Source organism: Nanorana parkeri, unplaced genomic scaffold (assembly GCF_000935625.1).
Source record: "Nanorana parkeri isolate BGI_ZX_2015 unplaced genomic scaffold, ASM93562v1 scaffold622, whole genome shotgun sequence".
NCBI lineage: Eukaryota > Metazoa > Chordata > Amphibia > Anura > Dicroglossidae > Nanorana > Nanorana parkeri.
The window spans coordinates 869,320-884,669 of record NW_017306890.1 but is presented as its reverse complement, the minus strand read 5'-3'; the positions used below and the strand labels follow the sequence as shown (position 1 = coordinate 884,669).

The window sequence follows — 15,350 nt, the reverse complement described above, 5'->3', positions numbered from 1 at the left end:
AATATTTAAAAAATATGAAAAAAATAAAATAAAAAGCATTTTCGTTATCGGTTTGACAATTTTTTAAATTTCGTTTTTTAACATTTCCATTTCGGTGGACACCTCTACATGGGATATATTATGGTGATTAACCAATAGGAAATATTTATTCAGTCCAGAAGCTAAACAGATAACTCTTTTTTAAGAATTTTGGCATAACGAACTGTCAGGTCTCGCGATCATACAGTTGTTCGTGAGGAAGTGTAAATATGAGCTGGGGAGAAGGTTAAGCAGTGAGTAAATGTCTCTCACACAGTGAGGCCCGGTTCACACCTTGGGCGCTTTGTAGCGCGTTCGAACGCTCTGCAAAACGCTCAAACACCGAAATCCCATTATTTCCTATGGGTATGGTTCACACCTGGGCGTATTACAGGCCGTATGAACGCGCTACAAAACGTCCTACGCCCAAAGAAGTGCAGGAGCTTCTTTGGGGCGTTTTTGTCGCGCGTTTCCATCGGGATACAGCCAAGTAGCCCTCGGAAACGCGCATATTCGATATGCCTAGGTGTGAACCCAGGTTTAGGCCACAAGTCCTGCACATCTACAAATCCAACACAATATATCATTGCGGAACTCTTGAGTCTGACTTCATTCCATTTCCCCAGCATACAGAGATCCGTGATCAAGGGGAACCGGAACCTGGTAGTTTTGGATGTTTTATGATGTAATAAGCAGCTGGATTTTGTGTCCTCTTATCTGACTCTCTACCATCGGTGTGGGTCTCCTTCCCCCAGAAGTCCCTTAATCTATATTTCCCTCTAGACTCCCGAGTCACTCCACTCCACTTTATTCATATCCTACTTTAGGCCCCGTTCACACCAAGGCGTTTCGGCGTCCCTTTTTTTTGCGCGTTGAAACGCATACACATGAAAATCTCATGTATTCCTGTGGGATTTGTGCTGAATTGCGCGTCCAAATATACCCGTCGCTTGAAATACCCACCGAGCTGCTTTTGTGGAGCTGATCAGCTCCTTTTGCCCCATAGACTTCAATGGAAACGCGCTGATCGTTGTTGCGCGTTGTTCAGCGTATTTTTGCAGCTGAGCCGGCTTCTCATTAGACAATTGAGACGAGCGGAATAAACGCGCTCACATAGGAACGGAAAATGCGCTGAAACACCCATTAAAAACACGCAAAATCTAGCGTAAAACACGCTGGAACGCTGTCGCCATGGTGTGAATGGGCCTTACACTGAAGGTTCACATTAACCATTTGGGTCCAGCACCCCCACAGGATCACACTCGGAGGTTGTGGGGTTACTATAGGCTCGAATATTCCCCCGATCTGAAACTTCTTAAACTGCATTTAAAGCCAAAAATGTTTACAGCTTAGAAGCCCTGTATGTTGTTTTCTTGTTTAACACAACAAACAAAACCCCCTGAAAGAAAATGTCTAAATCCCTAAAAGAATGAAAAAATTAAAAATAGAAATAAATGTGTAAATTATAGAATACGGTACAATTGTTGATATACAACTGCACAACACCCCCCAAATACACCGAGTGGCCGGATTATTATATACACCGAGTGGCCGGATTATTATATACACTGAGCGGCCGGATTATTATATACACCGAGTGGCCAGATTATTATATACACCGAGTGGCCGGATCCAGATTACATGACATAGTATACCATGGGACTGGGGGCTCTACATTGACTTAATGAGGAGCTGTTATTTGTTGCTCTAGAGATGAGGAAATCTCTCCAATGTAAGGAAAGCACCCTCTTAGATAGGTGTCCTATTCCCCCTCCTATTTTGGCGACACCTGAAACCTTTTGGATTTCCTATCATTTTCTGTGGCGGTGACAATGGTCACCGGATACACAGAGAGGACATATACAGCAATAAAACCCGACAGGGGCTCCAACCCTTCCACACAGTGCAGACAAGTATCCATCTTACCCATTTCCAGGTATTCATAGAAAAGACCCAACTGTCCGAAGATTTGCAGGTCAAAGTCCTGCTCCCAACGGCTGTATAGGTTCTCTGGGGTGTTCCTGGCCCTCCGACGCCCCCACCAGTTCCAGATCCACCTGTGAAATCCAGACAACCAATGATAAACAAAGCTTAACTCCAAAACTTCCCTTCAGTTTTGCATAGTTGTACAGGGTCCTAGAGCCTGCCTAGGAACGCCCACTCCTCCAGACTGAAACCCACCCATCAAGGCATTGTGATATTTGCATAACTCCTCCCAAGAGCCCGCCCACTGCTTGCATCAAGGCTGAGGGCTCTTATGAGGAGTACTGAGGCAGGGTGCTGTGATGATTTCAGGAAGCTATGTACAGCTTCCTGCCAGCCCCTCCCACCAGCCGTGATCTTCCTGCATTGCATAGAGATCACTGGGTCTGAAATAAGGAATATAATAAAAAAATAGGTTTTATTCATAAATTAAATCGACATTATATTGAGAGATAAGAGACCAAGGAAGGAAAAAATAAACAAAATCAATTGAACGATTTTACTCACGGCACAAAAGCTTCTTGGATGTTCCCCCAGATCTGCTTTCCAGCCATCACGATGGTGAGCTGCGTGGTCAGTTCTATGAGACAGCCGGCCGGGTCGCACTACAAATGTCAAAAATCAAAGAAAAATTCCCTTGTTCTCACCTCCTCATTCCTCCACTGGTTGAACATGTAGGTGTACCCTCCGGGGAAGCCCACAAACTTGCCCTTGAAGAAGGCCACGTAGAAGCAAGAAGAATAGTAGTTGACGAACTGGAAGAGGAACATCTTCATGGTGAGTCGGTTCTCATACTCCAGATGCGTCCTGGGGACCTCTGTCAGGGAAAAAGAAACATTTTAGGTTGTAGTAAATGTTGGTGACGGTCTCTTCTAGACCATGTCTGCAGGAGGACTGAAAACACATGGGCATTGCATTAGCATATCTACTCTAGTTTGCAGAGCATCTGCTACAGGAGGCATTTACCAAGCCCGGAAAAGCTTTCTTGGAACCCTTCAATTCGTCATAAAGAAACAAAAATACATATTAAAGAGGCCCCGGGACTTCAAAACTTATTTGTTTAATAAAACGGAGAAAACTTAAATCATTCAATGAGCTCAGTGGCTCTGGAGAAGCTGCTCACATAAAACAAGGCTCCCCTTCAGCGGGTGCTCATAATGTGACTCAAAATGTAAAAACACAACAGGAGAGCCGGACCAAATGGTGTCCATAGGATGTCATCATCTCATAGGATATCATTATAAATAAGATACAAAATTGTATTATAATACTACACAATATAAAACATTTTATTTCACTCTATTATTACATTCTGTTTAATATATTAACTGTATCAGTATGTAACTTATTAATTAATAATAATACATTTCACTCTTATTTTGTCATGTTTATCCTTTGCATGTAAATGGACCCTGATTATGTTATTTATAGGTTTGTGCTTTCAGACTCCCGAAACACTTTGGGTGTTTATGCGTTCATTCTATTCGAGAAAAAAAACTTCCCACTATGAGCTGCAGTGTCTGGGAGGGGGAAGGGTGAGACACTTTTTAAGTTGGATTTGGCTCAGTTGGGGAAGGTAAATGAAGCTTTTTATTCCCTTTATGAGGTTTGTGCACCATATAGTATATGGAATTTGTACTTGTTTGGACTGTCATACAGGAGCCTTTAGTTATACTTTAAAGTGACACTAAACTCAGGAGTTAAATCTTAAAAATACATTCCAATCCCTGAACTCTGAACAACAATGTATCTTATTTAGAAGCACGGTGTCAGAGATGATTGGAGGATCTACAGCCGAGTGATACACAAATAAGATACATTGTTGTTCTGAGTTCAGGAACTTGCATGTATTTTTAGGATTTAAGTCTGGAGTTTAGTGTCACTTTAAGCAGCCATGCAGTCTTCTGCAACGAGAAATCCATCTGAGAACAGATTGTTCCTCCTGCGGATTCTGACACGTGTGTGCGACTAGTTCTCAAAGGGAGATCAAATGTAACAAACACATATTAACCCTTCACACAAGTCTGCTATGGATGTCTTCACTCGGTCTGAGTTGTTTGAAGCTGCCTTGTAGACAGAGGTCGGCTCTGATGACAAATTCCTGCTCAGAACAGCGACAGGTTCTATAATGTTCAGCACTAAACATAAAACGCATTCATTTAGTCCTAGAAGTCGGAATACGTCATGCTTGTGCCTGATTCTTACAATATTAATAAAGTAAGTCAGCTGGAACTGGCTGGATAAAGCTCCTGCTGGCTTCTTTTATGTCCTAGAACGTAACAGGACAATACCACATTATGGCCACTAGATGGCGCTCATGAGCATAGCAAAAAGTATTCCTTTCTTATGCTTCTTAGCTCCTGCTAGTGGCCAAAATGCGGTATTTTCCTGATATTACATTCAAGCTGCAAAGAAGGTATAGGTACTAATGACATTCACAGGACGATTGGGATGTATAGAGAGTTATTGATCATGGTCAGTTCTCATCTCCATGCTGAGATTTTAGTTTCTCTTACCCATGTCAGTAATCCAAATGGCCACCCGCTCGTACAGGAAGTTGAGGATCATGATGATGATAAAGTTCAGGCAGGACGCGGTCACCGAGGTCGCCAGCTGAGGGGTGAGCAGTCCGCTAATTGGCTGCAGCGAGTGGTTGTTTTCCATAACGCTGGCGAACGCGGCGTAGACCGCCAGCCGGTATACTATAATGGCGATCATACTGGCTATGATAAGTAAGATCTGGAGGACACACGGCAGAGGGTTAGTGTCTGTGAAGGGTTAAAACTGATGACAAACATGAAAAGAGACCAAAAAATGGGAAACCACCCAGAAATGAATCTCTCCTTTCTGGGTAGGTTGGGGCGGGATCAAATGATGTCAATTTCCTGCCAATTTCAAGCACCGGAAAACATTTTCCAGCACTCGGGTGTCAGCTTTATGTATGACTATAAATGTTGAAGCTGTCCACCGACTCCAACAGAAGGGGGTACCAACATTGCCACATATACAGCAATACATAATAAGGATTCCCCAAAACTTCTTAAAGTGAACCTGCCAGCCATTCTACTCTCTGGGTCACGAATCAGGAACATCTATACGGAGCAGAAAAATCAGAAGTTCATATCTGTGTATTTGTTCGAGACTCAGAGAACTGAAGTCCAAGGATCAGCATGACAGCCAGACAGCAGAATGAGAATTTCAGCTTTCGAGTAAAAGTCCTTCCTAATAATAAGGAGGTTCTCGCTATCACTTTTGTCAGCCAGAAAAGCCTCTCCTGTGTGCCCTTCTGCTTCTGGTTTCACTATATTACTAAGAGGTGAACTTTCCTGATTGCCCCACCATGGAAGCCCTCCTACTGGCCATAGAGGCCCCCTCCCAAGACTGGGGGTGGGTAGACTTTAGCCCAGATGCTGGTTGAGTCAGTTGCGCCATTTCCAGATCCTGTTGCTGGCTGCAAACTGGCCGGCAACAGGATTGCTAAAGAGACCCCCCCACCCTACTCCTGCTGTGTCACTTCCTTGCTGAACAACCAGCAAATCGTCAATCCACCATCAGCGAGCAAAATTCTGCAATGTTTCGGGCCAGAGAGGAAGTGACATCACAAGAGCCGCTAAGTGGTCTCTTTGATCGTTGATGTCACATGGCCCGTAGTGATTACAGGATCAGACAGAAGAGGCTTTTCTGGCCGACAAAGGCAAAATCACATTTTGGAGGCGCTCGTCCTTTGGGGGGACTTTTAAAAATGTCAAATGGTTGGCAGTGTTCACTTTGAAGGACCACTTGATCTTTAGTGAAGTTCCTTAAGTACCCCCCTCCATTAAAGCCTGCACACTACAATGGTAACCTTCATCCCCACTCCCCTGCCTGGTGCCGCACAGTCTCTGTACCCCAAAATGTCCCAGTTGGGTGCTGTGCCTACACACACCCCCATTCCATCCTATCAATGGTTCATCCTTGACTGGAAGGCTAGGGGCCCTCTTGAGTAAGGACCATCCATGGGACGGAACGGGGGGATGTGGTATGTGTGCACTCTCGGCAGTACCCGAGCAGGATATTTTGACAAGGCTGTGCGGTGCCGGGTGGGCCACACAATCAGGAAGCCAATGATGAAGTTATGTATTATAGTGTGCGGCCTACAATCAGTAATGTGGGTATATTTAAAGGACAGGCTTACCAAAAGTAGAGGTAGAGCTCACACATGAAAGACCAACTTTGACAGTCCAGCTGAAGACCTTCTGTGTGGTACCAACCTGGTCAACCTCCCTCTCACACATACCCCAATGACTGTAAGTCAATGAGTTGCATGACTTTTCACTGCGTTCAGTACACATGAGACGGCTTCAGCTGCCCTGTAAAAAAGCCCGGATCTCTCCCGGAGCTGGGTGACCCCCCAGATCAATGGCTTTTAAACCTGCCCAATACCTAATAAGAAATGCTCTGGGGACCTCTGGCAATGACAGCAATCAAAAAATGTATACCAAATAAAGTTGGAGAAGAAAGGGGAGAGATGGAAGACAAAAGTCATTACGTTTCAGGGGTCCATTTATAAAAGTGGAAAGAGATATTATTGCACTTTTACTGCGCAATTCAGATGAGTTTCTAAATTTGCTGCATTTACAAAATCTCTTTAATCTGTTAACAATTGAAAAACATTTTTGTATTTTTTTTTAGTTTTAAATAGAGCAGAAAAAATGGAAATCTCTGTCAGGTTCTTATTTCTATTTGTCCGAGGACCTCTGTGAGTGGACCTTAGGAGAAAATGGTGGTAGAATCAGGAACAGAAGCAGCCAGTCCACGTATACAGTAAGAGTCCAAAGTAATCATTTATTTAAAAGAGCCAAAAGAAACGCCAATGCGGGAAAATGATCAAATCTGGAGCAGACGGAGAGAGAAGCGGATTGGCTGCTCCAGAATCTGTGTGCTCCAGAGTTTTGATAAATCCCCCTCAATGTATTTTGGAGGCTGTGGAAGTGGCCGTTCTTCAGGGCTATAAATCTAAAAATCTAATTAGCGATTGCACCGATATCGATACTAGTATCAGTGCCGATACCGAGTATTTGGGCGAGTACTCGTACAAATGCTCTAATACCTTCCCCGATACCGGAACTTCTGGTCAGAGGAACATAGAGCCAGCTTCCAGTGCGATCGGAAAGCTGGGTCGCGAGTAATGACCTGCCTCCCAGCTTCCCGATTGGCTGGGAAGCCGGTTTTCCAGCCAATCAGCATCAAGCTGGATTCCCGGCCAATCAGGCGTGTCCTTACTCGCTGCCTGGCTTCCTGATGGCCGGGAAGCCGGCTCGATGCTGATTAGCTGGGAAGCCAGCTCAATGCTGATTGGCTGGGAAGCCGGCTCAATGCTGATTGGCTGGGAAGCCGGCTCAATGCTGATTGGCTGGGAAGCCGGCTCAATGCTGATTGGCTGGGAAGCCGGCTCAATGCTGATTGGCTGGGAAGCCGGTTTACCGGCCAAGCACAATTAAGCCAGCCAGACAACTTGGAGCCGGCAGAAGCACCGGTATCGGTGAATCCCAAAATATAATCAATATCTAAATCAAACCAATATTAGAACACTATTAAAAGTTAATTTAAAAAATCTATATAAATTATTATAAAGAAATCTGAAAATATAATTAAAGATGAATTATCCATTAAAGGAGAACAATGGACTCAGGGCTTTTCCCCCATAGTTCTCCTTAGGGTCACAGGAGGACATATACTAGCGTCCTCCCGTCACCCTAGGCTCAGTATATAGGGAGCTACAGCTCGCATTATACTGAGACGCCGCAGCTGGGATGGATCCTGACGTTACTGTCGAGATCCACCAAGCTGCGTGACTGACAGCTGGCTCTGACCAATCTAAAAGCAGAGCCAGCTGTACCCGCCCCCTCCGCTGCAGAATCGGATCTGGGAGGGGGGAATCCCTGCGGGGGACTGACAGCCACGGCTCTCTGCAGGAAGATGACCGAAAAGTGAGCGAGCCACGGTATGTGTTCTCTCACTTCCCGGTCTATTGAGCCGACCTGTGAAAGTCTCATTGTCACAGGTCGGCTAGAACTATGAGGATGACTGAAAATCTCTCACCTCATAGTTCTCCTTTAATCTTAAATTGGGAATTAAAATAGACGTTTTATCCATGTACATGCTATGATATAATACAATAAATAAATAATTGCAATTTATAAAGTCAGTATATAGTCAGACCACCGGATCTAAAGATAGTATATTATAAAAACGGCGGGCATACATTATATACACCATCTTTTATCTGGTGGTCTGATATAGAAGGTTATATAAATTACTATTACTTCCTTAACCGGACACAAGTGGATAAATGAACCCTCAATTTTAATTTCTAATTCATTTGTTACGAGTTCCTTATAACAATTTACAAGTATTTCTTTTTACATGTGAACTTTTCTTAGTATTGTAATACTGATTTGATTATATTTACGGTTTCATAGCCCTGAAGAAGGGGGGAATTGCACAACCCCCACAACACATCGGCTTTTCCTTGGCCATTTTAAATTACTCTTATATGCAGAGTAGCGCTTCTATTCCTTACTCAATGATCAAGTTTTTATTTCCGTGCCCTCATTGGGGATATTTTGCTTATTTCCTGTCTCTCTGACACCAGAACAAGAAATAGGGGAGCGGATGTGAATGGAACAAGGCGGCACAGATGGCAATAAAATATCACCTTGCATTCCAACCCTTCCCCGCTTTACTAAACATGTTTCTGTCTGTGCCCCTTAGAGAGATTTTTCTATCACTTCCTCTCCTAGAGAGGGGGAACATCTTCTCAACAGGGGCACAGATAGCAATAAAAACCTGACAGAGGCTCCAACCCTCTCCAGCTCTATGCAAAACAAAATAAAAGGTTTTAACTTAAATTAAGCAACAGAAAATTATACAGTATTTTGGTTTAACTTTTTTTTATATTGTAGCAATTAGGAATCATTTAGACAAGTTAGCAACATCGTTAATCGTGCATTAGTTTGGCATATTTTGTAAAATGATTGGAGAAAAAAACAAATCAGTATATTGTGGTTCCCGAGTTAAACAAGAAGAACGTCTCCCCCATGTACAGGCAGTCATTTATTAATATGTTATGCCGATACAAGGGTGGGACAAGTGATGCCCATTCCGGCCTCCACTGTGAATGTTTGGCGTACAGCAGACCTGGACCTTCAGAGCAAACCGCATTCCCCAATGCACCATACGAGTGAAGACCCGGCCCAAACTATGTTACCAAAACACATCTAAAAGGTTCACAAAGCACAGATAAGGTGTCTATTTGGCCCTAGCTATTGGCATATTGTTACCCCCTTTAAACGGGTTGCCTCTAGGGCAGTCCTCAAACTTCTTACCCAGAAGGAACCCCTAAAATAACTATCAGGTCTCAGAGAACCCCTGCTAAAAATGATTATTATTAGGGATGCACCGATACAGTTTTTTAGATATCGAGCACCGGTATTTTTTTCGCCACTCACCGATACAGAATATCGATACAGAAAGTCCCATTAAGGAAGCCGGGCGGCATGTAATGACTTGCCACCCGGCTTCCTGACTAGCCGGGAAGCCGGCTCCATGCTACCTTATTGCCAGTTGACGAGGAAGCATGGAGACAGCTTTCTGGCCAATCAGGAAGCTGGGGGGGGGGCAATGACTTGCCGCCCGGCTTCCTGATTGGCCAGTTTCCTGACCAATCAGCAAGCAGTGCAACGAGTCATTACACGCAGTTCGGCTTCCTCATTGGCCAGGAAGCCGGCTCCATGCTCCCTCATCGCATGAAGCCAGCTTCCCGGCCAATCAAGAAGCCGGGAGGTGGGTCATTATCCACCCCCGACTTCCTGATTGGCCGGGAAGCCAGCTCCATGGTGACCAGGGAAGCTGGGGGTGGATAATGACTCACCTCCTGGCTTCCTGATACCGGAGGTTCCGGTGTCAGGATAAGTATCGGGAGCATTTGGGTGAGTACCGGTATCGGTGCATCCCTACCTATGGTGCATCCCTACCTATGGTGCATCCCTACCTATGGTGCATTAGAGTGGTGTATCTAGAGTATTTTATATCCAGGGAAGATCATATTTTAAACAGTCCTTCCTGCCTTGTACAACAAAATTGTTGAATACCCCAACATCAGTGGTCAGTGCAGAAGTGACCCCCTACATTAGTGGACAGATTAAAAATTATGCCCTACATTGGTGGCCAGTGTAGAAGTGACCCCTTGTGTTGGTGGTCAGAGTAGAAGTGACCCCCTACATTGGTAGTCAGTGTGTGTGCGTGTGTGTGTGTGTGTTCAATTAAACATTGCTTATTGCTCAAGGAACCCCCAGCAACCTCAGAAGGAACCCTAGTGTCCCAGGGAACCAAGGCTGAGAAAGGCTGCTGTAGGTCCTTGGAGAAAGTACATTTTCCTGGTCATTGTTCTTAGGCTATGGAAGAAAACTACTTGCACACTGCCACATGCAGTTCTTGCGTGGTTTGAGGCCCAGATTTAAAATGGTCACAAAGCAGGTTCAAGACTACTTATAAGCAAGCTGCTAACTATCTTTGGCCTGCATGGTACTGCAAGGCTGTGACATCTACAGAAAAGCAATGGGCTTTCGAGGCTGGTCTGCATCACACCGGAAAAAGGGTCCTGGAGAACTGTAAAGAATGGGCAAGAGACTGAACCATATAGCATTTCATTTAAAATCAGCCGGGGTACCCCAATTAAGCAGATCAGGTTTAATCTAATAATAATTAAGTAATATAAGCAGGGCCGGATTTACTCTCCTTGCTGCCCCAAGGCTAGTTTCAATTTTTTTTTTACTGTTTCTTTATTTTTATTTCTTCTTATTTTTGTAAATTTGTATTTGTTTAATTATTTTTTAATCAATTTAATTATTTTTAGATTTTTTATTTATCTTTTTACTTTATCATTTTTATTAGGGATGCACAGATACTTTTTGAGTACCAGTGCAGACATGTTGATTGTCAACTTCAGAGGCTGAACAACCTCTGCCTCAAAACCAGCAAGTGGAAACGTCTCTAAGCCCATTTGTGTTCATGGACTGAATGTGTATGCGGTCATAGTGGAGCACCAACTTCTTTATCCCTAGAACGATGTTGAGTGGTCACATTTGGCTGTGAATGTCCAGGTCGGCACAACTTGATTTTACCTTTTGATCAATTGGCACTTGTTTGAACAAGGGAAACCACAACTGATTTGTGGTTTGAGAATAGAATTGATAGGAAAGCACGTAAGAGCGGAAAAGGACACCAGAAGACAGAAAACATGGAAACCCCACAGACAGATGTTAAGGAAGTATTAGAGATAAATAAAATCGTCTCACCCAGAATAGCACTGTGGTTCCTGAGAAGCAGAACCGTACTGCCTTGCTAGTTAAAGGCAAAAAAGGCTCCATTTCCTGAAATAGTCAAGCAAGCAAGGCCACAATTCACCATGGAGTAAAGGCACTCACCACAAAAGGAGAATGTAAGACGTATAAAGCTGGAACTGTGTGAAGGTAAAAGCAGGAGAGAAGCCATCTTGTTACTGCGCGTGGAGCCCAATCAGCTCAGAAACAAATGGGGTACCCTGATCAGAAATGACTGCACATGGAAAACCATAGCAGGACACCGTTGTCCTTCAGCATCTAAACTCTAAAATATTAGCAACACTTCATTTATCTCTAACTTAAAAGGAGAATTATGAGGCGAGTGATTTTCACTCATCCTCAGAGTTCGAGCCGACCTGTGACAATGAGACTGTCACAGGTCGGCTCAGTAGATCGGGAAGTGAGTGAACACATACCGGCGTTCGCTCGCCTCTCGAAGCTGCATCATGTAGCAGTTCTGATCTTCCTGATTAGTTTTTTTTGTACACAGGGGATTGCTTAAATCTAACACAATATTTCTTTTTCTATCATGCGTAGCCATTTTAACACTTAAAGGGTGAGTCCACCCAAAACTTTTGCTTTTTCGCTAGCTTTTTCGCGAGATTTGACGCGCGATATCGCGTTCAAGCTTGCATTGAGCAAGCTTGAATCGCGGCTAAATCCGCTCCAAAAAGGGTTCTGCTGTAGCGACACACGACCCGCGACAGCAGGACCCTTTGCCCCATTGAAATGCATTGGAGCGCGATATCGCGCGGTAATTTGACCGCGGGAATTACCGCGCGGTAAATCGCTCAATGTGAACGGGGCTTAAGTTTAAAGGAGAACTGTGGGGTCAGGGCTTTTCCCCATAGTTCTCCTAAGGGTAACGGGAGGACACAAACTAGCGTCCTCCCGTCACCCAAAGCTCAGTATATAGGGAGCTACAGCTCGCGGTATACTGAGACGCCGCAGCCGGAGCGGATACCAACAATTATGTCTGGATCCGCCCAGCTGCGTGAGTGACAGCTGGCTCTGCCTATCTAGAGGCAGAGCCAGCTGTATCCGCCCCTTCCCCCGTCCGTTCTGCCAGTCAGCGCTGGAGGATCGGAGCGGGGAATCCAGTCACGGCTCTCTGCCCGGATAGATCGAGAAGTGAGCGAGCGCCGGTATGTGTTCGCTCACTTCCCAATCTACTGAGCCGACCTGTGACAGTCTCATTGTCACAGGTCGGCTCAGATTATGAGGCTGAGTGAAAAGCACTTCCCTCATAATTCTCCAGCTAAATAAAAATATTTAAATGCAGTGAATGTGCAAATCTTAAAAGCACCCCCCCTCCCCCCCTGTGTATGTACTACAGAAAATGTTTCCTCTGCACATTTCTCCCACAATGCAAATTTGACATCTCTGGAGCGATATAACAAGATGGCTGGCAGGGCGCTCTTTACCATTCCACACAGCCGCGAGACATGAACACCACCAGTGCTGCCACCCTCTTCCTGTAGATCTCATAGCACAACCAACAGAAAAAGTTAATCTGGTTAGTGATCGGTCAGAGACGTTGGCTGAGCTTTCAGGGGCTCCTCTTACCCAGAAGCAAATGGCGGTCCAGCATAACAACAGTTTGCCACAGATATTGGCAGGACTTCGCTTTAATACCATTTCTAGTTCCTACAAATGCAGAAAGGCTGAATGTGTAACAAACCAGAAGGACACATCAGAGATGGGGGGGACCGTGAGACACAAAACAAAGCAAAACACGTTACTAGTACTGTGGCCGGCTCTATTAAAACGACACCCCATGATCTGCACACAGCGGGGCGGCCATCTCGTAAGCTTCATTCATGATGTGGAGCATTCATCTTTATTAAAAAACAGTAAATGATGGCTGAACATGCTTCTTAGAGCCAGCAACACATGGGCAAGTCTACATGTTTGAGTCACCTGGGCAGTCATGTGCTGCTCTGCATGTTTGATACATTGTAATTGATAACAGCTCCAGATGCCCGGGGTCTCCTGTAATGCAGCATGTGGGGCACAACTTCCAACGCATGCTGCTAATCTGAAATCTGCTGACTATGCGTCTATATTTAAAGCCAATTTGTGTATTATGTATCGTTTTTCATGCCCCAAAGACCCCACCTGCACCATGGTGATTCCCATCTACAATATGGCCGCCTCCACTGTGCCGAGATCAGAGATGTCACCAACCTATATGGTTAGAATGTACAAATATTTTTTCCAACGGCCTTGTTAGAGTTAAAAAAAAAAAATGTAAGTGTCAGTCTGCCTAAACCTATATGTCAGTTCTGGGTGTGTGCAAGCAGGTTCAATCACCCACCGGCCCTCTCCCAGCCTCTCTGGTGGGGGGGGGGGAAGACTACTGCACACCAAGCTCCACCTGCTGCAGCCATTATCAAGGAGCATTCAAGTAGTCTCAAACTCTGAAACTTTTTTCAATTATGAATCCAGATCACAAATACTGTATATATTGCCCAGTAAGAATGTTTGCATAAGAACTTATAGTAATTATGTTTCTGAGCAGCTCCAACTCTCTCAGCTTTGCTTCCCTGAACTCCATGTCCAGTATATGATCACACGGGATATAGCAGGTGTCCATCTACTAGGGGAGCAGGGGCCAGGGGAATAGCTTGCCTTGCTGTGTCTGTGAAAGCACACACAGCTTACTGGGGGGCTCCATAGGACCCTGGAAAGGGAATGGAGCCACCCTAAACAGGAAGTCAGGACCAGTGCTCAGGGGACCAGGAAACTAGAACTTTTAAACATCGAGGAGCTGCATCCAATGTAAGTGATTTCTGCAGCATTTGAAATAACTTTTTGGCTTTGATATCACTTGCCAAATTCTATGTGTAGCTAAAATGACAGAGATATTAGTTTTAGGCAACCTGACACTTCAATTATACATTTCATGTTATTGGTAATGTGAGGATTCCAATCTGTAAAAAAAGAAAACAAAATGTAAGAAACCTGGAAATTGAGAATAAAAGAAATGTTACGTTGTGTCAGGTTACCGATACTATTTATATGAACCAAAAGAAAAATGTTAATTTAAATTTAAAAGAGCGATCTCCAATCCGATGACTCCGTCCTAATGTCGCCTGCAGAGACACTGAACGAAAAAACAACAACAACCACTTACAAATAATATATTAGAAAATTAGATTGTAACAAGTATCAAAGAGGCCGGGAGATGGCTGCACACAACGTGAACTTTGACCCCAACCCATAATAACGTCAGAGGCGTTTCCTGGGCTTCCCAATCATGTGATCATTCTGCTTGACTGTCAATTGTGTCCTACCAGATTCTGATTGTTAATAATTTAGTGGGAGCCATCAGTGAGATATACAGTATGTATGTATGTATGTATGTATGTATATATATATATAATGTAATTCAAATAAAAACGTCATTTTGATGTGCTGAAAGGTTCCGTCATATGAAGCCATTCGTGGCACCAAATGGAAAACAAGCTCAAGTTGCAGCATGAAGCAGTTTGGAGTTTGCAACAAAGCACCGTTCATGCCGTCATGTGACCAGCCCTACATTTAACAGCGAGCTGCAGTTTGGATATGCCTTCTGGAGTGTAAGTACACTATATTGCCAAAAGTATTGGGACGCCTGCCTTTACGTTATGTTTAATATTGAGTTGGCCCGCCCTTTGCCACTCTAACAGCTTCAACTCTTCTGGGAAGGCGTCCAAAATGTCTTGGTGTGCTGATGCCTTAAGAGTTCCCTTCACTGGAACTAAGGGGCTGTAGCAATATAGTGTATATGGGAAAAATGTAGGTGTGGGCGGGCTCGTATTGATTGGCTTCATACTGCAGCCCTGATGGGCTCTCTGCTAAATTTTATCTTTTTTATCTGTTCCAATAATGGAATAAAATTATAATCGGGATGATGAACTTTCAGTGCGGCACTTTAATCTCAGATTCATTAGACAGGAATGTTTCAGTAAAATATTCATCTTG

General features: G+C 44.2%; 1 protein-coding gene across 1 annotated transcript in view; it reads right to left on the bottom strand.

The window, feature by feature from the left end:
- The window catches only part of ANO5 (anoctamin 5), a 102,603-nt gene that overhangs the window by 21,595 nt on the left and 65,658 nt on the right, over nt 1–15,350 (bottom strand). Inside the window, 5 exon segments of the mRNA XM_018563018.1 lie at nt 1,945–2,075; nt 2,509–2,606; nt 2,649–2,818; nt 4,518–4,740; nt 11,340–11,414. Of these exon segments, the coding sequence (XP_018418520.1) occupies nt 1,945–2,075; nt 2,509–2,606; nt 2,649–2,818; nt 4,518–4,740; nt 11,340–11,414 (697 nt within the window).